The sequence below is a fragment of the Protopterus annectens genome, chromosome 1.part1 (genome assembly GCF_019279795.1).
Source record: "Protopterus annectens isolate FY-2018-M chromosome 1.part1, PAN1.0, whole genome shotgun sequence".
NCBI lineage: Eukaryota > Metazoa > Chordata > Ceratodontiformes > Protopteridae > Protopterus > Protopterus annectens.
In genome coordinates, this window is record NC_056726.1 from 955,654,223 (window position 1) to 955,681,617 (window position 27,395).

The following is a 27,395-nucleotide window of genomic DNA, read 5'->3' on the forward strand; positions in this document are numbered from 1 at the left end:
TAAAAACCTGGACTCTGTCTGCAAGAGTAGTAAGGATGAGAGAAACTTCTACAAAGGAGGGACTATATCTGCTTGCCTTGCGCTTTATTTATTTTAGTGGGCTAAACAATGCTAGTTTCATTTGCAGTAACAAAAGGTGCCATCCTTTATCTTTTTTTAACTCTGCTTTTTAGTTGGCTTCCTTGCCATTCTGATTTCATCATCGAAAGCTATCTTGGTGTCGGGTCTCCATAACTTCACTCTGAAGTTAGAGGTACTAGAGTGGCTAGCAAACTTGGTCTTCTGCTGTAAAAAGGGCAGGATTGTGCAAGAACATCTTTACTTGCATTCCACGAGAGCAGTCTCTTGCAACTTAAAGCCTGACCTTAAACCATTTGTGCAATGCCACCTGGTTATGACTGGAGATGTTCTGGGGTCGGGTCAGGGTTTAGAGTTGCAGTCCTGATATTTTAAGAATACCTTGGGCTATCCATTCATGTTAACCCTGTCAGTTTGCAGGGGGTGCATGGGGGAAATCTGCTCCAATTTGGTCTTCTATAACAATGATCCTACTAGAGCATTTGCTAGTAGTTTTCCTGCAGCTGTACACCAGTAATGGTAGAGACCTAAACTTCCCCAAAACAAATGGAACTGGCTAGTGATGCATTCCTAAACTTTTCTTGTAGACTGACCAGACCCCCCCCCCCCAAAAGCGTGCACATCCAAAAACACTTCCTTTACAGATAAAGCCCAGATGAATGTATCCAAATGATGTGGATATCTGGGCTGGCCCCAAATACTTGGCAACGTGAAACATTGCGTTTATCTAGGCTTCTTGTGGGCCGTTAAGATCAGCTGCCTAGTAACCTTTTGAGCCTGTTTTATGCTCTGTAGAGCAGCAGTTTTCATGAAGGCTGTTGGATCTGGAGGGACTACAAAATGTACTCTAGGCAGTGCAGACTATTGAGTGCAAAACTTGGTCTGTTCTGGGTGCCCTTTGCCATTGGGCTGATTCTTGTGCCTAGCCCCACTTCTAGAAGTAGGTCTGAGCACCTTTACAACAAGGGCCTAGGTTTGGTTCTTCTACCACAGGTTTTCCTGTTATGCCTATGACTTGCTGGTCTAGTCTTGTATGCCTCTGCTTTAGTGGTTGACCAACCAGATGCCACCCCAGCTTCTCCCAGGCTGTTTGAGACAGTTAAAGCTCTGGCTACCGTACAGGCTTTGTCCTTCGTATGCTGCAGAGCCAAGGTATTAGTGAAGTGGGTTTCATAACCCTGAACAGGAGTATTCTTTAAACTTGACTAGGAAAGCCTCTACTCCAGATAATTTAGTCTGTGTGATGCATAATTTGAGAGAGCTGGTTTTTGTTGTGCCATTTCTAAGTCACTTGAAGCTTTTCTCAGTATATGCATACTTCATTATTGAGGTAATTGGTATGTGTTTGAATGCTTAAAGCCAATTTGCTTTTGGTTAAAGTACAGTCAGTGTGTTTTTTTTTTTGTTTTCTAGCATCTGTAGAGAATTCTCAGAAGGCTTATCAGGAAGCATTTGATATCAGCACAAATAATATGCAACCTACACATCCAATTCGTCTGGGTCTTGCGCTAAACTTTTCTGTATTTTATTATGAAATCCTCAACAGTCCAGATAAGGCCTGTCATCTGGCAAAACAGGTAAGATCAAATTTTTTCTACATAAAGTGGTTTATTTTAATCTGTTTTGTCCCCATGCCTGCTGACACCATCCTCTGACCAGTTTTTCAAACTGGGCTGTCCATGCAGTTGTTGGCCTCTGTTCATTCTGGCATTGAACAATATCATTGGTGCATTGGTGTGCCAGGTGAGTCTCACCACTCCCACACACATTTGGGCACACCCATCCTCCCTGCTCACATGAAGTGATTTTGAGCTGCTAGTCAGTTACCTGGGCTGTAGTCTGGCTTTGGCCATGTGTGTACATCCTTAAACTGTGAAGCACCTTTTCACTTTAAAGCGTTCTGTTGTATTGGGGGTACACCAGATATCAGATTCCTGACCTCAAAGTTCAGCTGTCCTAGTAGGATGACTTGCCTGACACTTACTCAGTTGCCTGCTACGGTAAAATCCATTGTTTGCAGAGCTTACCCTTCAACGAGATCCCTTTGCTTTATTTGTCAGAAGGGTACAAAAATTTCCACAGCATTGGATATACCATGGAACGTAGTGAAGACTGTCAAGTGGAGAAAATATGGGACAACAGTGATGTTGCAAAGAACTGGACATCCAAAATTTAAGACCAAACTAACTGGTTAGGGAGGCTGCCAAGAGACCTACAGCAAAGGAGCTGCAGAAGTTTCTGGCAAGTCCTGGTTGTATACTACATGTGACAAATATTCTCCATATGTCTGGACTAGTTTGGAGGCTGCCAAGAGACCTACAGCAAAGGAGCTGCAGAAGTTTCTGGCAAGTCCTGGTTGTATACTACATGTGACAAATATTCTCCATATGTCTGGACTATGGGGTAGGGTTGCAAGATGGAAGCCTTTTCTTACAAACATTCAGGCCCAGCTAAAATTTGCAAAATACAATGTCCCAAAAGCATGTGGGGAAACTGTTATGGTCTGAGACAAAGGTTGAATTTGGCTACAGTTCCAAAAGGTACATCTGGTGCAAAAACACTTTGCATCCCAAATGCACCAAATGTAATTTTAAAATGTCAATCACAGATGACCACTCTCTGTGTTTATTGTTTGGGTGCAAAACATTTACAGGAGTCATGCAGTGTGTCACGCTTTTTCCTCTAGGGTCCTCCAGGAGAGGAAAAATAAGCTTATTCTTAAAGGCTTAATCAAACCCTCCTTCGAAGAAGCTCTAGCATCCTCTCCTTCTCCAACTGAAAGAAGGCGCCGGGTTCACCAGTCCGTCGGATCCGGCCGCCAAAAGACATAGGCAGGCTTCTCCTTCGGCTCCAAGGACTTCGGAGCCGAGGGCGGAACGGTCTGCCTCGATGCCACCAGTCTCGACTCCTCGGGCTTCGGAGCCGATGGCTGGGGCATCGAGAGGCGGGTCACCTTCGTCGGCTCCACTGGTCTCGGAGCCGACTAAGGTTGCCCGCTCAGACACTTCCTCCTCTGCACCGATGGAATCTACTGTGGGTATTCCCTTGGCGCCGATAATCGAGTCGCCTCGGAGCCGGTCCCCTAGTCCTTTGGGGCCGTTGGAGAGGCCTTCTCGAACCCGTTCAGTATCCTCTAAGTCCTCGAGGATGTCGGATTCGGATATAGACAGGGTGCTCCAAAGACTGTTCCAGTCCCCAGTCTTTCAAAAATTTGTTTCGGCTCCGACCCAGTTGGCTTTGGAGCTGATAGCCCATGCCCATCCCATGGCTGTTCCTCCTCCTCCGACCGCTTCGGCTCCGCTGGAGCAGATGCTGTTGGAGCCGTGGAGATCTTGGGTCGGCTCCGACCCTTACTCCAACCCGGCCTTCGGTCCGAAGTTTGGTACACGGACTTCTTCGCTGGACCCGGGGTGATGTTTCGGGCCTATGCTGTTCCGAGCCTCCTCTCGGTGCTTCAGCTATGGGATTGCCGCCGTCTATCATGGCTCCGGAGACTGGACACTCCCAGGATTCTGGGGGTCCAAGCCAGGGCTAAGTGAGGAGTGCCTTGGCCAAGTCTTCGGCCATCTCTCCGGCTTTATCGGCACCTTCCCTGGGCGTGGAGACTGGGTCTTTGGCAGTTCCCCTGTCCGTAGGCAGCGGAGCCCTGGGCCTGAGGTTACCCCCATTGGGGGTTCCCTCCTGAGGGTTCTTGAGTTGTCTTCGAGGAACCCGAGGAAGAGATCGTGCAAGAGGAAGCACGTGGACTCCCCGAGTCTATTACATCGACACTGATCTTGATGATGCGGAGGGGTCCCTGTCGCCCCTCGGATGATGTCTCATTTGCAGACATCTTAGAGATCCTCAAACAACGAGGCGGCTGGATATCCAAACCCTCTGCTGATGAGTCAGTGCTCCTCAAGGCCTTTGGGGCTCAGCCCTCCGCCTCCTGGGTGTCTCTGCCCTTCGAGCTTCTGGATTTAGTTTGTCGAAGGGCGTGGGAACATCCAGAAAGCGTGGAACCAGGCCCTTCTCGCCCTAATAAATTCTTGTCTGCCCCACCCGAGAAGGAGTTCCTCACTAAAGGCGTGGCTGTAGATGCCATGGTGGTGGCATCTGCTACACAACAGGACGTGGCAGAGGCTTCAACGTCGGCCCATCCTCCTAATAAGGAGTCTAGGAGCATGGACAGGTACGGAAGCGCACCCTGACTTCAGCCGCCTTTACTTTAAGGTCTCTGAATTATTTCGCACATTTTACCAGACTTCAGAGGGATCTGGTCAACGAGCTGTCAGATTCCCTCTCGGTAACCTACCTGAGCAGCTAGCCCAGTCGGTTAGCTCTCAGTTGGCTATCCTTACGCCAATTTCTAACTCGTCCATGAGGCTCATTTCCTATGCGGCCGAAGGCGGGTAGAGCGGCAGGCACAGGCGTGGCTCTACGGAGACGAGCCTGGCTCCGCTTTGTGTCGGTTCATGGAGGCCTTCAAGTCTTCCTTCACTGACGCTTCCCTTTGATGGGTCCTCTTTGTTTGGACCCAAGGTTAAAGACACCCTTACCGCTGTGAGCAAGAGGGAAAAACTTTATCTGCTGTAGGTGCTCATATTCCACCTCCCTTTCGCCTTATCCCAAGGCCAAAGGAGGGGGAAGATGTGGTTCCGGAAATCACGCAAGTTTTTCCTCAACAGCAGGAAGATTCCTCCAGAGGCAGAGGACGGGAAATTTTTCTGGGAGACGCCGGCCCCAGAGGCGGCAGAGGGCCCCGCAATTCTGGAGACCGCGAAGTCCTTTCGTGGCTCTTCAGCCTCCCACACATCATGAGGGATTGCCCGGCTGTGCTGCTCGAGCCAGTCGGGTGTTGTTTTGCTAAGCACCTAAAAGCCTGGGAGTCCATCACTCAGGACAGATGGGTGCTTCGATCATTGCCGGAGGTTACACCATCCCATTCACATACTCACCACCACCGCCCAAGAAAATCCCGACCCACCACCCAGTCAAAGGGAAATTGCAGCCGCAGAAGCTTTAAAGCTGCTAGAAAAGGAGTCATCCAACCGTCCCCACAGACCAGATCGGATCCGAAATTACTCCAGGTTCTTTTTAGTGCCAAAAGACAGGGGACGAGACCAATATTGGATCTCAGCAGACTGAACCAATCCGTCCAATCCAAATTCAATGGTCACGCTACAATCCATTCTCCCATTGTTGAAGGATGTTTGATGTGCTCCATAGATCTCAAGGACGCCTATTATCACATACCGATACATCAGGCGTCCAGGAGGTATCTGCGCTTCAGCCTGGGAGTCAGTCATTACCAATTTTGTGCTCTGCCCTTTGGTCTCACCACAGCCCCCAGGGTGTTCACCAAGTGTTTGGCGGTAGTGACGGCTCACCTGAGAAGTCTTGGATTCCAAGTGTTTCCCTATCTGGACGACTGGCTCCTGACTGCCACCACCAGGCATCTACTAATGGACAACCTCAAAGCCACCATCTCCCTAGGTGCTACCCTGGGGATTACATTCAATTGGTCAAAGTCTGCCTCGCTGCCCTCTCGGCGCATAAGGTTCATAGGAGCAGAGATAGACTCAAAATTGATGCGCGTCTTTCTTCCTGCCGAAAGGATCCAAACTTTACAGGGCCAAGTTCAAGCTCTGGTCTCGAGATCCAAAGCCCCAGCCAGGATGGTTCTACAAGTTTTAGGTTCAATGTCTGCCACGTTCTTTAGTTCCTCTGGCAAGATTGCACATGAGGATTCTTCAGTGGCTATTGTCAACTCAATGGTCCTTTCAGGATCTTCCCCTCAATCATCACATCATGATTACGGAAACATGCAAACGGGACCTTCGCTGGTGGCTTCAGACATCCAATCTAAATCAAGGAAGCCCCTTTGTTATACCCTCTCCAGTGGTTACCCTGACGACAGATGCGTCCCAGATAGGGTGGGGGGGCATTGTCTGGGCAGGCTAGTTCAGGGATCCTGGCTTCCAGACGAAGCTCTTCTCCACATCAATGTGTTGGAGATGAGGACTGTACTTCTATCCCTACAGGCCTTACACAAGTTTCTTCCTCAGGGCATCATCGCCATCCACACAGACAACATGTCGGTGGTCTGGTATCTGAACAAACAAGGAGGGACCAGATCTTACCCCCTTTGCAGAGAGGCCATGAGGGTGTGGAATGGGCTGTAGCTACCAACCGCTTCTTGGTAGCGACCCACATTCCGGGAAATCAAATATATTGGCAGACAAATTGAGCAGGACAATTCTCTCTCCTCACGAGTGGTCCCTAAACTAAACAGTAGCAGCTCAGGTTTTCAGGAGATGGGGAACGCTGCGATCTTTTGCAACACCACTTAACACCACGTGCAAACGCTTCTTCTCCTTGACTCCACATCAAGGGGAACCAGCTATGGCTGCTCTAGCACAACCTTGGCCAACAGGGCTACTTTATGCCTTTCCTCCGATACCACTTCTCTCCAAAGTCATTCAAAAAGCTTCTCAATTGGGGTCCGCAATGATACTGATTGCCCCATACTGGCCTAGTCAGGTATGGTTTCCTTACCTGAAGAAACATGCGGTGGACGATCTGTGGACTTTAGACCTAATTCCGGACCTGTTAATTCATCAGTCGGGACAACAGCACCAGTCCCTTCACTCCTTGAAGTTGACAGCTTGGCTCCTCCACTTCTGATTTTAGTCAGAAGTCACACATTAGACCCGGAAGTTATTCACATTTTATCTTCGGCCCACAAACCCACCACTAAGAAATTGTACCTCAGTAAGTGGAAGAGGTTTGCTATCTGGGCTCAACTCAGGGGCTTAGACCCTATCACTGCTCTTATCCCAGAGGTTTTGAAATTCTTAACATCCCTGTTTAATCAAGGATCTTCTGTCTCTACTATTAAAGTCCAACTAGCGGCTATCTCTAAATTTCACGAGTCCATGGATCCTCCATTGATGAGTAGCAGACTATGCAAAACTTTCATTAAAGGTGCGGTCTGTTAAGACCCCAGTTTTTCATCCTGCCCTCCGCGGGATCTAGATTTAGTGCTTCGCATTGACATCTTCCCCTTTCGAACCGCTGCTACATGTGAGTTAAAATATCTGTCTTGGAAAACTGCCTTCTTAGTTGCAATTACTTCTGCAAGAAGAGTTTCAGAGCTTCAAGCCCTGTCTATTAAACCACCGTACTTGATTTTCCACAAGGATAGAGTATCACTTAGGCCTAATCCATCCTTTGTCCCTAAGGTCTGTTCTAATCTCTGTCTCCAACAGTCTCTAGAGCTACCAGTTTTCTTCCCAAAATTCTCCAATGAAGCAGAATACACTCTCCATAAATTGGATGTTCACAGGCAATTGCGCTTCTGTTTAGACAGGACTCAGCAACTTCGTAAGTCAGACCAGTTGTTTGTGTCCTCAGACAATAAATTGGGTAAAACCATCACAAAAGCTACTATCTCCAAATGGATTAGAGATTGCATAACTCAGGCTTATTCTTCTTCGAATAAGCAACTTACAACATCTATCAAAGCTCACTCTACCAGAGCTATGGCTACTTCTATAGCTTTTCATTCCAAGCTCGCTATATCGAGATTTGTGCTATGCTACTTGGTCCAATCCGCACACTTTCATTTCCCACTATAAATTGGATGTGGCATCTAAAGGACGAGCATCATTTGGTTCCACGGTACTCAGGAGTGTTTTCCAGTGAGCCACCCAGGATTCAGGTGCTAGGACGCTGTCCCATCAGTCAGAATGTAGGCGAGATAGGATCACATAACATCTTTTAGTTATGTACTCACCATAACTTCAGATGTTTGGGATCCATCTTGCCTACATTCCTAATACCCACCCTCCTTCCCCCTGCCTTGGAGATCAGAAGAGATTGAACGGTTTGAGTTCTACTGTTTTTATCTTGTTCATCTGACGATGTTATATAATCAGAGCGTGCATGTGTGCATGTATGCGGACAAACTAGATCTGGGGGACTGGTAGTGGTGCATCCTGGGATATAGTAAGCTCAGCCAATAAGACTTCGCTCTTTGGCATAAGCGTGCCGAGTCGGAGCTGAGGGATCGGCTCCGAACCCATCAGTCAGAATGTAGGAGAGATGGATCCCAAACATCTGAAGTTATGGTGAGTACATAACTAAAAGTTTGCAGAGCTTACCCTTCAACGAGATCCCTTTGCTTTATTTGTCAGAAGGGTACAAAAATTTCCACAGCATTGGATATACCATGGAACGTAGTGAAGACTGTCAAGTGGAGAAAATATGGGACAACAGTGATGTTGCAAAGAACTGGACATCCAAAATTTAAGACCAAACTAACTGGTTAGGGAGGCTGCCAAGAGACCTACAGCAAAGGAGCTGCAGAAGTTTCACAGCAGTGAGGCTGCCAAGAGACCTACAGCAAAGGAGCTGCAGAAGTTTCTGGCAAGTCCTGGTTGTATACTACATGTGACAAATATTCTCCATATGTCTGGACTGTGGGGTAGGGTTGCAAGATGGAAGCCTTTTCTTACAAACATTCAGGCCCAGCTAAAATTTGCAAAATACAATGTCCCAAAAGCATGTGGGGAAACTGTTATGGTCTGAGACAAAGGTTGAATTTGGCTACAGTTCCAAAAGGTACATCTGGTGCAAAAACTTTGCATCCCCAAAAGAAACACCCTTCCCACAGTGAAGTATGGTGGTGGCAGTGTCATGCTTTCGGGTTACATTTCATCTGGAACTGGGGCTTTAGCCAAGGTGGAGTGAATTATGTTCCAAATACCAGTCACTTTTGGTCCACAACCTTCAGGCGTCTGCTAGAAAGCTGAAGATTAAGACTAATTTCACTTTTTAACACTGACCCCAAGTTTTCTTTTGGCTTTTCCCAGTTGGAGGTCGCCACAGTGAAACTGTCTGCTAATGATTGGCAGTCTTTTACGGTGCCGAGGTGCCAGCCCCACACCCAACCTTCAACAAAAGCACACCTATTCACGCATTCTTGTGAACGCCACTCTACTGCAGGGAGGACATGCAGACTCCACACAGCGGACGCCCCAGCTGAGAATATAACAGGAGAACCTCTTGCTGTGAGGTGACAACGCTACCACTGCACCACCGTGGCTAACCATAAAGTATAAACAGAGTAAAGCAAAGGCTTCCAAAATTGAGTTGCACAAAACATAGGGGTGTAGTCTCTATTAGTAATGGACTATTTTTTAAATTGGTGAGTAGCTTAAGCTGTGCCCTGAGAGTTTACACCCTCCCCCATCAGTATACTACAGTGTAATAGTATGCTACAGTGTAACTCCGGTTCAACACCATGACCCCAAGTGCTCCAGTCTGTCAGATTGCAAGGGCATCTCTTGTGCACAGCCCTCTTCAGATCACCCCACAGATTTTCTATTGAATTTAGGTCTGGGCTCTGGCTAGGCCATTCCAAAACTTTTATTTTCTTCTGGTGAAGCCATTCTTTTGTTTTAGATGTATGCTTGAGGTCAACACAATGACCCTAAGCATACATCTAAATCCACAAAAGAATGGCTTCACCAGAAGAAAATTGGAATGGTCTAGCCAAAGCCCAGACCTAAATCCAATAGAAAATCTGTGGGGTGACTGGAAGAGGGCTGTGCACAAGAGGCAATCTGACAGATTGGATCACTTTTGCAAGGAAGAGTGTGGGCAAATATTGCCAAGTCAAGATGTGCCATGCTGATGACTCCTACCCAGGGAGACAAATGCTGTAATTAAATCAAAAATTGCTTTAAAGTATTTAAGGGTGTGCGCACTTGTGCAACCAGCTTATTGTACTGTTTTTTTTTTTTTCCCTAACAGATTTTTTTCAATTCTATTCTACAGGTTATAGATCACAAAGGTGGGGAAAGTTTTGAAATTGTGGTCTCGTACATATACCTGTACACATGTATATACATGTACCTGTAAACGTGTATATATGTATTTTCCACAAGCCTTTTTACTAAAGCAAATGTGTCTTACAATTGGCAGTTTTAATAGTTTTAGGCATAGTTTGTCTTACGATTTCTGCTGCAGTTTTCAGGGAGCTCAGTTGTCTTGTTTGCGCAAGTTTTTTCACTGACTGTCTAGGTCAGGAAGCAAAATGCCATGGGGGTGTGCATGTCAGGTTAACTTACCTCAAGCCTTTAAGTCTGGGCTCGGGTGACATGAATGCAAGCTGTAACAAACAGCTTAGTATTTTAGGATATGCCATAAAAAATGATGCAATTACAAATGTAGAAAAGCGCATTGACAATTCGGCAGTTGGGAGTAATAAGTAGATCACTGCTGCGTTAGTCTAAGCTATGTTGGGATGTCCTGCCAAGGATAATCATACCTCTGAAGCTTGGAATACCCTAAGTGCCATGGCTGCAGCCTGTGTAGAGACATGGAAATGGAAGTTGGTGCCAAACTTTAGAACTTTCTTCCCCCAAAGAGTGCAATTGGTCTGCTTTCCTGGCTAAGGAGATTCTGTTGAGGCTTCCATTTTGCTTTTAAATTTTCAGTTCAGTATTCCTTTCACCCTGATTTTTTTTCCCAATATGCTAGCTAGCTGTTGTGGCAGCTTTTCATAGCTGCTTTATTCTGAAGTGTGTAGATGTATTCTGCGCCTCTCCTCCTAAGAGGTTGTTGGTGCTGTATTTTTCTTTGTTTTTGTTCCAGTGACTTGACTTGGGGTTTTGTCCTTGCCTGTTCCACATGGGCTGCTTCCCATGGAAAGCACCCTAAAGCTTCCACATGGGCTGCTTCCCATGGAAAGCACCCTAAAGCTTTGGGGGTGTTAATGGATGATTAATCAGTTGTTACTGCAATATCTTAAGGCCGCTTAGTACCAGTCCAGCAGGTCTTTGTACCAGTCCAGCAGGTCTTTACCTTTCAAGTACAGACACCTTGAGGAATCAGACAATGCCATCTACCTTTACTACTAAACATTTGTCCTGAAGCAAAAAAGTTTTAAGTGCTGGAGACTTTTGGATGTGATCCATAACATCCCTGCAGCCAGCAACTTTCATTAGTGCTTGAATGCCACAAATGCCTGTACAAGGTTTCAGATCTTAAGTACCTCCCTGATTTAGTGGCCCAATTACTGCTCTTGACAAAACTCTTCTGAAAAGAACAGCTCTCCAGTTTTGGGGGATTTGTGTCATTTCCCTGGCCATGAGTATTGAGCTGCTGTTTCATGTGATTCACAAGCTCTAGATCAGGTGAAATATAAATCAGATTTTGAAGGAATTGGTTTATGCAGTGCTAGCTCTCAGGTTGTGGAGCATTCCTTGGTGTAGTTTTGCCCTGGTTGCATTTAGGACGGCTGACACTGTCTCCTTTATAAGGAGGCATGTTTGAGGTAGCACCCCCATCCGTAGGTTCATAGGTTGGTACCAGGCTATCTGCCCTAGGGCCTATACAAGCCTAGCCATAATTCCCTGGATATTTCTTCCTACAATAATTAACTTTTCTCCCTACAATAATTAACTTCTCTGGACACCTGTCTAGCAGGGCAACTGACATGATCCCCTGGGTGAATTTCCCATCTCCCATCCAGTCATAAAGGTTCCTTTTGAAGAGGGCCAAGGAGGTGCTCTGCTTGACATGTATGGGCAGTCTCTGGGTCAGGAACCTATCCCTCCGTGTTTTGTCCATTGTGATGACAAGGTGTAGATCCCTGAAGCATGTGGCTCTGAGGGATTTGGATTTCGTTGGAGCATGTCCAACAGCTCAAGGTTTAATATGGTCTTGTATGTTAAGCAGAGACTGAGTAGACTATGTGCCAGAGTGTAGCTTTAGTTTTTGACTGTCTATGGCATCTGCTTTAGGCTGTGATTCCTTTAGTGAGGTATTTCTGTGTCCTTTCTAGCTGTTGCAGATGTCTTGAGGTACTTACCAAACGGGGCGTTATACTCTATAATGGGTATAATGAGGGATGAGTACAGTGGGACAACATTTTTTCTAGATTAAAAGCCCTTGCTGATGTGTGCCACATAGGACTTTGTGGTTTTTGAGAGACACTACTGTCCACCTGTGCCCCCAAGTCTCATCACACTTTCGATTAGTGTACTGCCACCTATGTGGTAATTCATGGGTACGTGTTTTTTTCCCAAAATGTATAACTATACATTTATTGGCCTTAAGGTTGAGTCCATGGCTCTGGCACCAGGCATCTGTTTCTGTAAGGCCCTTTTGTAGAATATCCACATTTGGGGATTCAGTAATGGCTCCCAGTTTGCAGTCATCTGCAAACTTGTTAGCCAGAGTCCCTTGGTGTTGGCCTCTACTTCAGAGAAATAGATGCCAAACGAGTGGTCCCAGGACTGAACCCTGAGGTACTCCACTTGTCTGCAGCTGGATTTGGAGTCTGCTACTTTTACAGTCTGGGTTCTCAGTAAGCCAGTTGGTAACCCATCAAGTGACTTTGGGATTATGCCCAGCTTAGTAAGTTTGTCTGATTCCAGAGTGGGGGATGGTGTCTAAGGCCTTGGCTAGGTCCATATAGGCTGTGTGGACTGCCTTACCCTCGTCCACAGCTCTGGTGACTGCATCAGATTCAGGACACAAGATCAGCACTTCACAAACCAAAACTAGGATCCAGTGTTTGAAGGTTGCCAATGTCAAGTTCTGTGATTATGCGTTCCATGCCCTTGCAGATCAGGCTCGTCGGACTGATGGGATGGTGGATGTTAATCGTGTTACACTGCTGCAGTCATCACACTTGGGGTTATCCTGCCGTCGGGCGGTCCGCAGTCTGCCAGAGTTCCAAAGTCTTGGTCCGGCATATGTTGCTTCTTCCCTGACGTCAGTGCGGCAGGGGTGTACAAGAGGCATCCAACGCCATTTTCTTCAGTCTGTCTTACCGTGTGGTGCCTGAAGCAGAAGCAGTTGGCAAGTGCCGGTCGGCAGACTCCTGAGATTTTCAATCTAATTTCAGACCGAAGTCTTCAATAAAGCTAAGTACCCCGTTGGGGAACCTTTTCTTGCCTCAGTCCGATGTCAGAAAAAGTTAATTGCATTTCTTGTGGGAAGCAAATACCTCATAAGGACTTTCATTCTTATTGTATTCCTTGCCTAGGCCCAGACCACGACGTCGCAGGCTTGCTGTCTTGTGCTAGGTTTAATAAATGAACTATCAAACCTCTGATTTCGCCCGACATTACTTTGGTAGGAAATTTAATTATACCATGCCGTCGGAGCAACCGACCAGCATGCATAAACGAAAGGATAGGCAGCCTAGAACCAAACCAGACTCTAGGCCTCTGCTGGGCCTGTCGCCAGTTCTCAGTGAGGTGCCTACCCAGCCCCTGTCTACTGCTGATTTAGAACCCCAGACTGCTGCTGATCCACAAGCTGAGAGTACTAGGCCGCCGCAGCCTTCTTTAGGCCCTTCCGACTCCAGCGCAGGGGATTCCAGTGCAGTAGAAATTCCTTCAGTTGCAGAAGGTGTCTTCAGACAGACTACCCTCGCCATTAAATCTTATGCCAAGCTAAAAACTCCATTAAAACCAAAAAACTGTACATCAGTCTCCAGTACAAGGCCCCATACCTAAGAAACAGATGCTTAAGATGGCTGAAGATTTAATTACCCTAATCTGGGGTTCCCATCCCCCTCCTGATAAAAGGCCAAGACAAGAGGGTTATGCTTCCTCTGACCAGGTTTCAATTTCCTCAGATTCTTCTGAGGAACAGGAATACCCCCCCCCCCCTACGAAGATTCTGATGCCGAAGAATCTATTCCCTCAGCATCTCCAGAAGGGGAAACTTTATGTACAATGAGGGAACATTTCCACTGGGAAGGCCAGGATTACTCTGATTCGAAGAAAAGGCAGAGTTCCTTTTACTACTCCAGCACAGACTTGCTATTCCTCACATGTTGGACATTGTGGATGATGTTTACTTAGAATCTAGTCTTAACCCAGACACTCTACCTTTTGCTCCAGCCAAACCAGACCATGACTCACACAAATTCCTTTATAAAAGCTCTGTTTCTGACCCAGAAACAATTTCCCAGGGTCCCAAAGGGGTTAAGGCCTCTATTGCTAAAATTTCTGTACTCTCTGAAAGGGATTCAAGAGCACTAGATAGATGGGGAAAGAAGGTATACACCTCAGCTACTCTAGCTATGAGAGCCTTAAATTGCCAGTTTCACATGCTGAAATATCAGCAATTCCTAATGTCCCAATTAAAACAAAAAATGAGCACACATTCAGAGCAGCCTGTTTTCAAGGAAATGCAGGATCTCTTGCATGCAGCTGTACAGGTGAGCAGACATACTTTACAATGTGGATTTGATTCATTGGAAGCTTCCTGTAGAGCAGCAGTGACTGGATCTGTCATACGTAGACATGCTTGGCTAAAAGAACAAACCCTGCCTGATCATGTTAAAGCAAAGTTATTGGATGCACCTTTACAGCGGGATGTTTTATTTGGTGTAAAAGCAGAAGAGGTTTTAAAGAAAATGGAGGATAAGGCAAGGTCTATGCAGACGGTCAAGGATTTTTTTACAGGTTTAACCCCCATTTCAGCAGAAATTGGCAAACAAAACTGGTCCTTTCCAGCATCTGACAGACCAGAGGGGCAAATACAGATGCCCAAGGGGCAGAGGTCCATCACAAGGCCCTTACAAACCACACCAGTGGGGTGTCGCTACCCAGAAAGGAGAAGACAGGCCCCAAGTTAACGGAAGACACACTGACTTAACCCTCAGACTGCCAAGCAAATCTCTCTTGGCAGCTCCCTTGGGAGGAAGACTTTTTGCAGACAGCTGGCACATCACAAAAGACAAATGGGTCTTAAACATTGTTTTACAAGGATACAGATTCCACTTTCACACCTTGCCAAGGATGAGAGGAATGCCAAACCTGCCACCAAATCAATGGGCGGAGGCACAAAAACAAATTACAGCTCTCATGGACACGAGAGCCATTCAACAGGTACCTACACAGGAGCAAGGACAAGGATTTTACTCTATTCCTAGTCTCCAGAAAGGACAAAGCCTGGAGACCCGTTCTGGACCTTTCAATTCTAAACACCTACCTCAAGTACCCAAATTCAAGACGCTAACACTAGAGCAGCTTCTTCCCATGCTGGGCAAGAAGGCTTGGCTAGTAACATTGGATCTTGAGGAGGCATACCTGCATGTACCTGCATGTCCCTATCAGACAAAATTGCAGAAGATACCTCAGTTTCATTACAGGTTCAACTCCTTTTCCATCCCTGCACTGCCCTTTGGCTTATCTACTGCGCCCAGGGTCTTCACAAAATGCCTGGCACCAGTAATTGCATACTGCAGACAGAGGAATTCAAATATACCCATACCTGGGCGACTGCCTTATTCAAGCAGAAAGCAAGGACCTTCTTTTAAAGCATCTGGTGTTTGTCAAACACCTTTTAAGTTGCCTAGGGTACACAGTAAATGGAAAACGTCAAAACTAGTGCCCTCACAGAAAACATTCCTGGGTGCCAGCTTGAATAAAACTGCCCAGATGGCTTATCTCACGCCAGACAAGCAACAGCTGACAATACTTCAAAATGATGGCAACAAAGACCCAACACCCTGCAAGAAAAATTCTGCAGGCCTTGGGATTCATGGCATCTTGCATACTCTAATACTATTTGCAAAACTGCATATGAAGAAATTACAAATGGTACCTGAAGAGCATATGGACACACCACAGCTTGGAAACAATACCACTCATTCCCTGCCTTCAACAGGAGTTTCTGTGGTGGGCACAGGCATGTCACCTCAGCAAGGGTCAGCCTTTTACCTTGCCCACAACCAGGCAAAAACTATAACAGATGCATCTGATTATGCCTGGGGAGCACACATGGCAGGACAGTGCATTCAGAGCAAATGATACAGATCAAAGGCATCTGCATATCGATCAAAAAGAAATGCTAGCTGTACAGAATGCCCTAACAGCTTTCAAGGACTTCTTGCATCCAGGACAACAAGTAATGAAGACTGACAATACCACAGCAATGTGGTACATAAACAAGCAAGGGGGGCACACTCCTACCCCCTATGCAGGCAAGCAAGGGGGGCACACTCCTACCCCCTATGCAGGCAAGCAATGACCTTGTGGAACACAGCAGTGACTTACCAAGTTCAGCTACAAGCACAATTCCTGCCAGGAAAAACATTTGCAGACTACCTAAGCAGAAACCTCATGGATCCCCACGAGTGGAAACTGGATCCACAAATATTTGCAGTAACTGAAATATGGGGACGCCCAGACATCTGTTTGCCAACCCCTAAAACTACCAACTTCGGAAATTTTGCACAAGGACATTCCACCCACTAGCTTGGAAAGTGGACACCCTCTCATTCAGTTGGAAAAATTAAGTGTATGCCTTTCCTCCACTGCCTCTTCTAGCAAATGCTGAAAGTCAGATTAGAGAGGCCACAAATGATACTCATTGCTCCAGACTGGCCACACCAGCACTGGTACCCAATACTAAGGAAGATGGCCCACCATGGATTTTACCCCAAATTCCTCACCTGCTCACTCTTCTACACAGCCAGCTCAAGACTTTAAATCTGGCTGCATGGCAAATTACCTAAACAACTAGACAACACCTCTATCTAAAGCTGTCCTGGATGTCATTCTGGAGGCCAGGAGGCCCAGCACCAGGAAAGCCTATTCAGACAAATGGAAAAGATTTTGCGCCTGGAACCAGTCTAAAGGCTAAAATCCCCTTGCTCCAAACATTCCTCAGATTCTGCAATATTTAACGGAGATGTTGCACAAAGGACTTTCTGTTACATCTAGTAAGATCCACGCCTCAGCTCATTACAACACAGATCCTCCTATTTTCACATCCACTCCTAAGACAGTACCTCAGAGGGGCTAAGAACATAAGACCGCCCAGGAGAGCACCAACACCAACTTGGGACCTCAACTTTTTTGTTCTGGAAAAGCTTACATTGCCGCCAGCTATTTCAGCTGATAAGTTTATATCATGGAAAACTGCCCTGCTACTAGCAATAACTTCAGCTAGAGTCTCAAAGCTACAGGCCCTAATGGCAGTGCAGCCTTTCCTCATTTTTCATCAAGACAGTCGCTCTGCGGACTAACCCTTCCTTTATGCCAAAGGTGGTATCCAGTGTGGCCCTAAACCAAACCATTCGTTTACCCACCTTTTTCCCAAACCCCCAGAACAAAGGAGAGACTCCTGCACTCTTTGGACATTCACAGGCAATTACGTTACTACTTGGATAAAACTAAGGCTTTCAAAAACTCTGACCAGCTCTTTGTATCTTATGCTGCAGGATCACAAGGAAAAGCTATGGATAGGGCATTGTATACGTTTGTTACACACATCATGGGAAACTGATGCCTGCTAGCATTGGGTCCCACTCCACCAGTGCTACAGCAACATCAACAGCCTTTCTCAGGGGGGTACCAACTAAGAAGATTTTGGAAGCTGCATCTTGGGGAGTTCAGTGCACACCTTCAAGCGCTATCACGTACCTTTATACTCTTAAGACTAGAGCTGGCTTTGCCACTGCAGTTGTGCAGGGCCTACTAGCTTCTCCAAACCCTGTAACTCCTCCACCCATCCTTAGCTTTGGGATTCAGCCCAAGTGTGATGACTGCAGCAGTGTAACACTATGAACCTAGTGCAGTTTTGTACCTACCATAAATGTGGATGTTAGTGTTCACACTGCTGCAGTCCAGGTTACTCTCCCTCCATCCCCTCTGAACTAGCTGAACTTTTCTATACCTTTCTATCTGATACAACCTTTGTGTTGTAGTTGCTTGTAACTGAAGGTATTCTTGGTATTTTCTGTACATGTTTTATTGGCAATATGTATTGCCCACCTACTAAGGGGCACCTGACATCTGGGGCAAGAAAAACAAGAAAATGGCATCGGATGCCTCTTGCCTACCCCTGCTGCACTGACGTCAGGGAAGAAGTGACAGCAACTGATGCCGGACCAAGACTTTGGAACTCTGGCCAACTGCGGGACCACCTGACGGCAGGATAACCCCAAGTGTGATTACAGCAGTGTGAAAATTTATGGTAGGTAAACTGTACTTTCCTGGGATCCAAGGCGGATCCCCCCTTGTGGAGTAGGATAACTGTAGCTGTGCGCCACTCAGTGGGCACGAAGTCTGAGTGAGGCTATGATTAAACATGACACTTGGGTGAGGTGCCAGTTCATTTTGTAGTTCATGTAGTACACAGCCTGGGATGTAATCTAGTCCCATGAATACTGTATTCTTGCTTTGGAGAGTGCGGTTTCTACCTGTGTGGCCATGATTACCAGAAGTGTTCATAGTGTTACCCTGCTGCAGTCATCACACTTGGGTTGTCCTGTCGTCAGGCGGTCCTGCAGTCAGCCGGATTTCCAAAGTCTTGGTCCGACGTCTGTTGACGTCGCCTCATCCCTGACGTCATTGTGCCAGGGGTACATATATTGCAACAGACGCCATTTTCTTCAGTCTTTCTTGCCGCGTGGTGCCTGAAGCAGTTCGCAAGTGCCAGTCGGCCGACTCCTGAGATTTTCGAATTAGAGTTTCAGACCCAAGTCTTCTATAAAGCTAAGTACCCCGTTGGGGAAACTTTTCTTGCCTCTGTCAGAAAATTAACAATTGTATTTCTTGTGGGGAAACTAATACCTCATCAGTATTTTCATTCTTATTGTATACCCTGCCTAGGCCCTGATCACGACGTCACTTGTCGTTTTTGTGCTAGATTTAATAAACCCACTATTAAGACTATTTGATTTCGCACAACACTTTTTGGCAGAAAATTTAATAACATGCCATCGGAGCTACCGGCGTGCACAAAAAAAGCAGGGATAAGGATAGACGGCCCAGGCCTAAGCCTGATTCAGATGCCTCGGTTGATCCAGTCTCCAGGTCTCTGGTTATCTGTGAGGCTCCGCGGTCTCTGACTACCGCAGTTGAGGAACCAGAGACCGCTCCGGATACTTTGACTGAATGTACTAGGCAGACGCAGCCTTTTACTTCAGGCCCTACCGACTTGCCTTCCAAGGATGCGGTGTTTGAAACCGCATCCTGTCTGAAGGTGTTTTCAGACAGACTACTCTTACAGTCTAAACGAAATCGAAGACTCCTTCCAAATCAAAAGCTTCACTTCAGTCTCCTGTTCAAGGCCCCATGCCTAAGAAACAGATGCTTAAGATGGCTGAATATCTGATTACTCATAGGTTCATAGGTTCATACTAGGCTATCTGCCCTAGGGCATTTATAAGCCTAGCCAGAGTGTGTGTGGCTTTCACCACCCCTTAGGATGAGAATACTATATCCATTAGCTTGCTGTGCCTCTGTCCAGCAGTGATACAGAGATGATTCCCGGGGTAAACCTACGATCTCCCATCCACTCGTCAAGATTTCTCTTGAACAGAGTCAGTGAGGGGCTCTGCCTCACATGGACTGGGATTCTGTTCCATAGTGTAGGGAGTCTCTGGGTGAATCTGTCCCTCCAGCACGTCCTATTTATATCCGTGTTGAGGTTTAAGTCTCTTGCTCTCGTGGCTCTGGTGGATTTGGATTTTTTGAGGTGGAGCATGTCCATTAATTCCGGGTTGGACATGGCCTTGTATGTCAGGCACAGATCACCTCTGAGCAGACGGTATGCGACTGAATAGAGCTGGAGTTCTTCAGTCGGGCATCGTATGACATATGTTTGAGCCCCTTTATCCTTTTGGTGAGGAACTTTTGGGGTCTTTCCAACTGCTGCAGGTGTCTGGTAAGGTACATTCCGAATGGGGCGTCGTACTCTATCATTGGTCTGATAAGTGAAGAGTACAGGGGTACAATGACCTCTCCTGATCTGGATGTGAATCCCTTCATGATCAGGTGGGCAATGTAGAAGGTCTTCCTAACCACTTTGGCAATGTGAGTGTCAAAAGAGAGGTTACTGTCAACTTGGGTCCCCAGGTCCCTGATAACTTCTTCCGTGTTTAATGGATTACCACCTATGTGGTAATTAGGGGTTACCTTGTTTTTCCCAAAGGGTATGACTATACATTTTTTGGCATTTAGCTTAAGGCCATGGCTCTGGCACCAGTTATCCATTTCTATGAGACCTTTCTGGAGGATGTCTGTGTCTGGAGTGTCAATTATGGTGCCCAGTTTGCAGTCATCTGCAAATTTTGTCAGCCACAATCCCCCTATGTTTGCCTGCACTTCAGAAAAATAAATGCCGAACAAGAGGGGGCCCAGGACTGAGCCCTGTGGGACACCGCTCGTGACCGGCTTAGAGTCTGACATGGCACCAGCAACTCTAACCCTGTGTGTTCTGTCCTTGAGCCAGTTTGCAACCCATCTTGTGACAATATGGGTTTACATCTAAGCTGGTGAGCTTTTCTATGATGCCAGAGTGGGGTATTGTGTCGAATGCTTTTGCTAGGTCAAGGTAGGCTGTGTGAACTGCCTTACCCTCATCAATGGCCTTAGTGACTGTTTCGAAAAGGTCGACCAAGTTCAAGAGGCAGGATCTGCCCTTGACAAAGCCAAATTGGGTAGGATCCAGTGTCTGTAGGTCCCCAATGTCTTTATGAGTTCCATTATGATCCTCTCCATAGCTTTGCAGACAAGGCTCGTCAAGCTTATGGGGCGGTAATTTCCAGGGTCCGTAGAAGCACCGCCTTTGTGGAGTGGGACCACAGTTGCCGTACGCCATTCTTTGGGTACGTATCCTGTAGTAAGGCTAAGATTAAACAGCAGCCTTATGTGTGGGTTTAGTTCCTCATTGAGTTTGTGTAGCACACAGCCGGGGGCACAGTCCGGTCCCATTGATGCTGTGTGTTTTGCTTTAGAGAGAGCAGCTCTCACCTGGGCATCGAGATGTTTGGGAGGCTAGACTCTGGTGGGATAGATATTTCTCCTTTTGGGGGGGAGGGAAGGGAGAAATTTGCACTGAACCTGTCTGCCAGTATGTTGGCAATGTCTGTGGGTTCAGTGATTTTTTTTTTATCATTTTGGACTAATTCTGAGCATATCTGAGTTTCCACCCAGGTTTCTAACATAGCTAAAGAAGGCTTTATGATTGCCTTTTGTGTCATTAGCGATTTTTCTCTCAAAGTTGGCCTCGGATGATTTTATGAGTGATCGTAGTTTTTTGCTAGTATTGATCAGAGATGCCTTCCCATTTAGGGATTTTGCTCTGTCATGTAGTAGCTTTCTCCTCTTGTTGTAGAGTTTGTTTATGGCTGGAGTCCACCAGACCGGGCACCTGCCTTTGGTGGAAAAGGTCTTGATTTTATTAGGGATTGATTGATCCATACATTCCTGGAGGTGCTCGTAGAAGGCATTTGTAAGGGTTTCAGCAGCGTGGGTTGTGGTTTCCACTGGCTCGGGGGCCTTGAAGGATACCACTCCAGTCTTAAGAAGTGTGAAGTTTGCTTTTGAGAAGTTCTTCACTGTGGTCTTTTTTGCTGGGGGTGGGGGCGGGATGTGGATCTCCAGTGAGATTAATTTATGGTCTGATCTCACCAATGAGGGATATACTTCCGGTGTGGAGCATTTGTCCCCATGTTTGTGATCAGGTCTAGTATATTTTCTCCTCTTGTGGGAATGGTGACTAGTTCCATAGCATTTGAGTTTATGAACTCAAGGAACCTTTGGGCTAGGGTGTTGGGGCTTGAGTAATGTTCCCAGTCTGTTTGGGTAGTTGGAAGTCACCCAATATGATAGTGTTTGGAGAGACATTTATACTCTCCAGTGTCTTCAGGAAGGCTGTGTGGGTTTCCTGAGTTTGAGGTGGTGGTCTGTAGCATGTTACAAACTGTAGGGCAGTTTTACCTATGGTTAATTGCACCTGGATGGTCTCCGATGCTTCGTGCGTTGCCACTAACCTCCTGGAGGTGTGTGTATCCTTTATGAATATGGATACTCCCCCTCCTTTTGTAGTTCGGTCTGGATTTTGGGGCCGGAACGCATGATATGAGGTATAACCTGATAGTGCTGGGGTGCTCTCAGGAGCCTTGAACCAGGTTTCAGTCGCAGCACAAACATCAATGTTCTCCATACTGAGGAGGGCTTAGAGGGCGTGCATCTTGAGGTTTAGACTTCTGGCATTGAGCAGTATTACCCTTAGTTTTTCTCCTTTTTGTTTTCTAGGGCGGTAGGTTTATAATTTTGAGCCTTGCCTAAAAAAGGCACTATGGGGGTGGCAAGAGCCTTTGCCAATATCCAGAAGCCCAGGGGTGACAGGTGCAAGCCGTCCCTTGCGAAGCAGCGTGGCTTAAGCATGTCATCCCAGGCAGACATTGGATCCCCTTAGAATGACACCAGTAATTAAGCCAATTATTAAAGCTGATCATTTTGTCTCTGTATTGTGGCATCATTCTTGGTGAGGGTAGGGTACTGCTCAGGGTCAGGGTCATACCGGCCTGGGCTACATAATCTGAGAGCTCCTCTATGTCTCTTTTCATGTAGTCCAGGGAGGTACGTCTCAGGTCGTTCACACCGGCATGGACAATGACTGAGTCATACTTGTACTTGCTGTGGAGTGACATGAGTGCTTGTGTTATGTGGCGGATTCTAGCACCTGACAGGCAGCTAACTGATCTTTTCCTTGTTCAGTCTGGTTCAGTCTGGTGAGTGGGACGTCAGTGTGTCTGACTATGGAGTCACCTATAACAAGTGTGTCTGGCATTGTTTGGCCTTAAGGTCTGTGACTGTTTAGCACACTGACTTTGAGAACTATATGTTGCATGTCTTATGTCTTGAGGTGGCAGTTGCTTGGGTGTCTGCTTTGGAGGCCTCTCTAGTTTTGGTAGATTTTTGATCAGTGCCTCAGAGTATGTCTGTGTTTGTTTTGCAGTTGTGATAGTTCTATGTGAAACTGGGTTTGTGGTGTGCGTGGTTTCCTTCTCCTCCTGTCTGGTCTTGCCAGTCCTGAGTTGAGAGAGCTCAGCCTCCAGTTTGGCTATATAGTTGCATCTCATGTATTTGTGTTTTGTGGGAGAAGGAGTGGGTTGTCTGTGTACATGAGGCAATTGTAACATTGCCTCAAGATGCCCAGATTCACCAGCTGAACAGGAGAGGACGCTAGGGGGCTCCCAGCCTCCTCCTGAAGGCCTAGACAAGAGGAAGAATCTGCTTCCTCTGAAGAATTGTCTATTTCTTCGGATTCGAAGACCAAGACTATTCAGTCTCTCCTTATGAAGATTCTGATGCTGAGGACTCTATTCCCTCAGCTTCCCCTCCAGAAGATTACTCTTTTGGGGAAACTTTACACCCTATGAGGGAGCATTTTCACTGGGAAGGTCAGGATTACTCTGATTCCAAGAAAAGGCTCAGTTTCTTTTACTCCCCCAACAGAGACCTCTAGCCATCTCTCCTGTTCTGGACATTGTGGATGATATTTATTTAGAATCCAGTTTCAACCCTGACTCTCTGCCTCCTTCCCTGGCCAAGCCTGACCGATATTAGAGTACCTGATTCCCATAAATTACTTTACAAAAGCCCAGTAGCTGGCCCGGAGACCATCTCCCAGGGTCCCAAGGGGCTGAGGCTTCCATGGCTAAAAATCCAATACCTTCTGAAAGGGATTCAAGAGCACTAGACAGGGGGGGGGGGAGTTGCACCTCTGCCATTTTAGCTAGAAGAGCTCTAAACTGTCAATTTCATATGCTTAAGTATCAGCAATTCCTGATCTCTCAAAACAAAAGATAACTCTTCCTCAATCTGAATTGAAAAGTACAGGATTTGTTGCATGCCACAGAGCAGGTGGGCAAACATACCTTACAATGTGGGTTTGATTCCTTGGAGGCCTCCTGCAGAGCAGCGGTCACTGGATCAGTTATACGTAGGCATGCCTGGTTAAAGGAGCAGAGTCTGCCTGAACATGTTAAAGCAAAACTACTAGATGCACCCTTGCAGCAGAATGTTCTTTTTGGTGTTAAAGCAGAAGAAGTTTTAAAGAAAATGGAGGGTAAGGCAAAATCAATGCAGACAGTCAAAGATTTCCTACAGGTACAACTCCCTCGCTTCAGCAGAAACTGGCCAACCAAAAATTGGTCTCTTCCAGCCACTGACAGGCCTCAGAGGGGTAAATACAGGCGCCCAATGGGCAGAGGACAACCACAAGCTCAGTATAAACCTCGCCAATGGACTCCTCCAACCCAGAAAAGAGGAGGACAGGTCTCAAGCCACCAGAAGGCAAACTCAATGACTTGCACCTCAACTGGCCAAACAAAGCTCTTTTGTAAGCTCTTTTGTCAGCCCCCCTGGGGGGGAACTATCATTTGTAGACTGGCACATGGTCACAAAGAACAAATGGGTCCTGGACATAATTTTACGAGGATACAGATTCCACTTCCACACCTTGCCAATAAAAAGAGGAATGCCAAACCTGCCACAATCAAAGGGCAGAGGCTCAAAAACAAATTACAGCTCTCATGGCCATGAGAGCCATCTCAAGAGCAAGGCCAAGGATTTTACTCAAGACTATTCCTAGTACCCAGGAAGGAAAATGCTTGGAGACCAATTCTGGACCTTTCAATTCTAAGCACTTACAAGTTCCCAAATTCAAGATGCTAACACTACAGCAGCTACTTCCCATGTTTGGCAAGGAAGCATGCCCGGTAACATTGGACCTCAAGGAGGCATACCTGCATGTCCCTATCAGACAAAGTTGCAGAAGATACCTCAGTTTCATTGCAGGTTCAACCCATTATCAATTCTCTGCACTGCCCTTTGGCTTATCTACTGCACCCAGAGTATTCACAAAATGCCTGGCACCAGTAATTGCATACTGCAGACAAAGAGGAATTCAAATATATCCATACCTGGACTGCCTCATCCAAGCAGAAAGAAAAGACATTCTCATACAACATCTGGCTTGTGAAGCGTCTACTAAATTGCCTGGGGTATACAGTAAATGAAAAGAAGTCAAAACTAGTACCCTCACAAAAAATGACATTCCTGGGTGCCAGCTTGGACATAACAGCCCAGAAGGCTCATCTTACACCAGACTAGCAATTACAACTGACTCGATATTTCAAGACAATGGCAACAAAGACCCAATTAACTGCAAGAAATTTTGCAGGCTTTGGGTTTCATGGTATCTTGCAGAATGCAAAACTGCATGAGGAAATTACAATGGTACCTAAAGCGTATGGTCTCAACACAGCCACAGCTTGGACACTGATATATCTCATTCCCTGCCTTCAACAGGAATTTCTCTGGTGGGCACAGGCATGTCACCTCAAGGGTCAGCCTTTCACCGTGCCCCCAGCCAGGAAAACTGATGCTTCAGACTACGCCTGGGGGGGGCTCACATGACTGGGAAATGAATTCAAGGCCTATGGACTGCAGAACAAAGAAAACTGCACATAAACCAAAAAGATGCTAGCTGTACAGAAAGCTCTGACAGCCTTCAAGGATCTACTACAGCCTGGACAACTGGCAATATAGACTGACAACACCACAGTAATGTGGTACATAAACAAGGGGGCACACATTCCTACCCTCTTTGCAGGCAAGCAATGATCTTATGGAACACATCTCTGACCTACCAAGTCCAGTTACAAGCTCACTTTCTGCCAGGACAGCAAAACACATTGGCAGATGACCTAAGCAGAAACATCAAAGATCCCCACGAGTGGAAGCTAGACCCAAATATAGACCCATTTGCCAGTCCTCAAAACTACCAGCTGACAATTCTGTACAAGGACATTCCACCAAGCATGGAAAGTGGATGCTCTCTCCTTCACTTGGGGAAAAACCTGACAGCATATGCCTTTCCTCAATTACCTCTTCTCACACCTTCTTTTGAAGGTAAGGAGAAACCTCGAATGATTCTCATAGCCCCAGACTGGCCTCGCCAGCACTGGTACCCACTATTGAATATGGCTCTCAACCCACCATGGATATTGCTTCAAATACCTGATTTGCTCACACAGCAAGACCAAGCAGATTCTACACAGCCAGATCAAAACCTTAAACCTGGCGGCATGGCAAATCAAGTAGCCAACCAGCCCTTCTTTCTCAAGCAGTACTGGATGTTCTAGAAGCCAGGAGGCCAAGCACCAGGAAGGCTTACTTGGACAAATGGAAAAGGTTTTCTGCTTGGAACCAAGCTAGAGGCCTAGATACAACTCTGCCTCGTATGCCTCACATTCTGCAGTATTTAGGTGAGATGTTGCATAAAGGACTTTCCTTCTCTATTAAAATCCATGCTTCAGCTATTTCAGCTCACTACGACATGAATCTACCTTTATTTTCAAATCCACTCTTAAGGCAATTCTGAGGGGCAAAAAACATTAGACCACCTAGAAGAGCTCCTACACCTACATGGGACCTCAACTTTGTTCTGGAAAAATTAACATTGCCTCCCTTTGAACCAGCTTTTTCTGCAGACCTTCAGTTCCCGTCTTGGAAGACTGCCTTGCTCCTTGCAATAACTTCTGCTAGGAGAGTTTCAGAATTGCAGGCACTTATGGCAGTGGAGCCTTTCCTCATTTTTCATCAAGACAGAGTTTCTCTACGAACTAATCCTTCCTTCATGCCTAAGGTGGTTTCCAGAGTTGCTTTAAATCAAACCATCCATCTACCCACTTTCACCTGGGGTGAGAGACTCCTACATTCGTTGGACATTCACAGGCAGCTTTGATATTACTTGGATAAAACTAAGGCTTTCGGAAAAACTGACCAGCTCTGTTTCCTATGCTACAGCTTCTCAAGGGAAGGCCATTTCCAAGCAAACCATTTCTAAATGGATAGGCCATTGCATACAATTCTGCTATACCCATCATGGGAAACCAGTTCCTCCTACCATTAGGTCCCAACAGGTACCTCTACAGCCTTTCTCAGGGGGGTTCCTACCAAGGAAATTTTAGAAGCTGCAACTTGGGAGTTCTGTACACATTCACCAAACACGATCACTTACCTCTTTATTCTAAGTCCAGGGCAGGCTTCGCCACTGCAGTTCTGCATGGGGCCCTTTGCCTCCTCTAACCTTCTATAATGCCTCCACCCTACCTTAGCTTTGGGACTCAACCCAAGTGTGATTGCAGAAGGGTAACACTATGAACATAGTACAGTTTTGTACCTACCATAAATGTAGATGTTGGTGTTCACCCTGCTGCAGTCCAGGTTACCCTCCTTCCAACCCCTCTGATTTATTGGCTAAACCTCTGCTATGCCTTACTGATGTATTTGCTTATAGATTAAGGGGTTTTGTCTGTACAGTGTTCTCACTTTTTGGTACTGATTTGGATCACCTTTTTGGGGGCACCTGACATCTGGGGCAAGAAACTGAAGAAAATGGCGTCTGATGCAATATGTACCCCTGGCGCACTGACCTCCGGGATGAGGCGACAGCAACCAACGTCGGACCAAGACTTTGGAAATCCGGCCGACTGT

The 27,395-nt window shown here is 46.5% G+C and overlaps 1 protein-coding gene across 3 annotated transcripts in view; it reads left to right on the forward strand.

The window, feature by feature from the left end:
* Positions 1-27,395, forward strand: part of YWHAQ (tyrosine 3-monooxygenase/tryptophan 5-monooxygenase activation protein theta) — a 266,005-nt gene that overhangs the window by 122,849 nt on the left and 115,761 nt on the right. For all 3 annotated transcript variants that reach the window (XM_044079179.1, XM_044079184.1, XM_044079191.1), the window contains exon 4: positions 1,492-1,655. In XM_044079179.1, the coding sequence (XP_043935114.1) occupies positions 1,492-1,655 (164 nt within the window). The remainder of the gene's footprint in view (positions 1-1,491; positions 1,656-27,395) is intronic.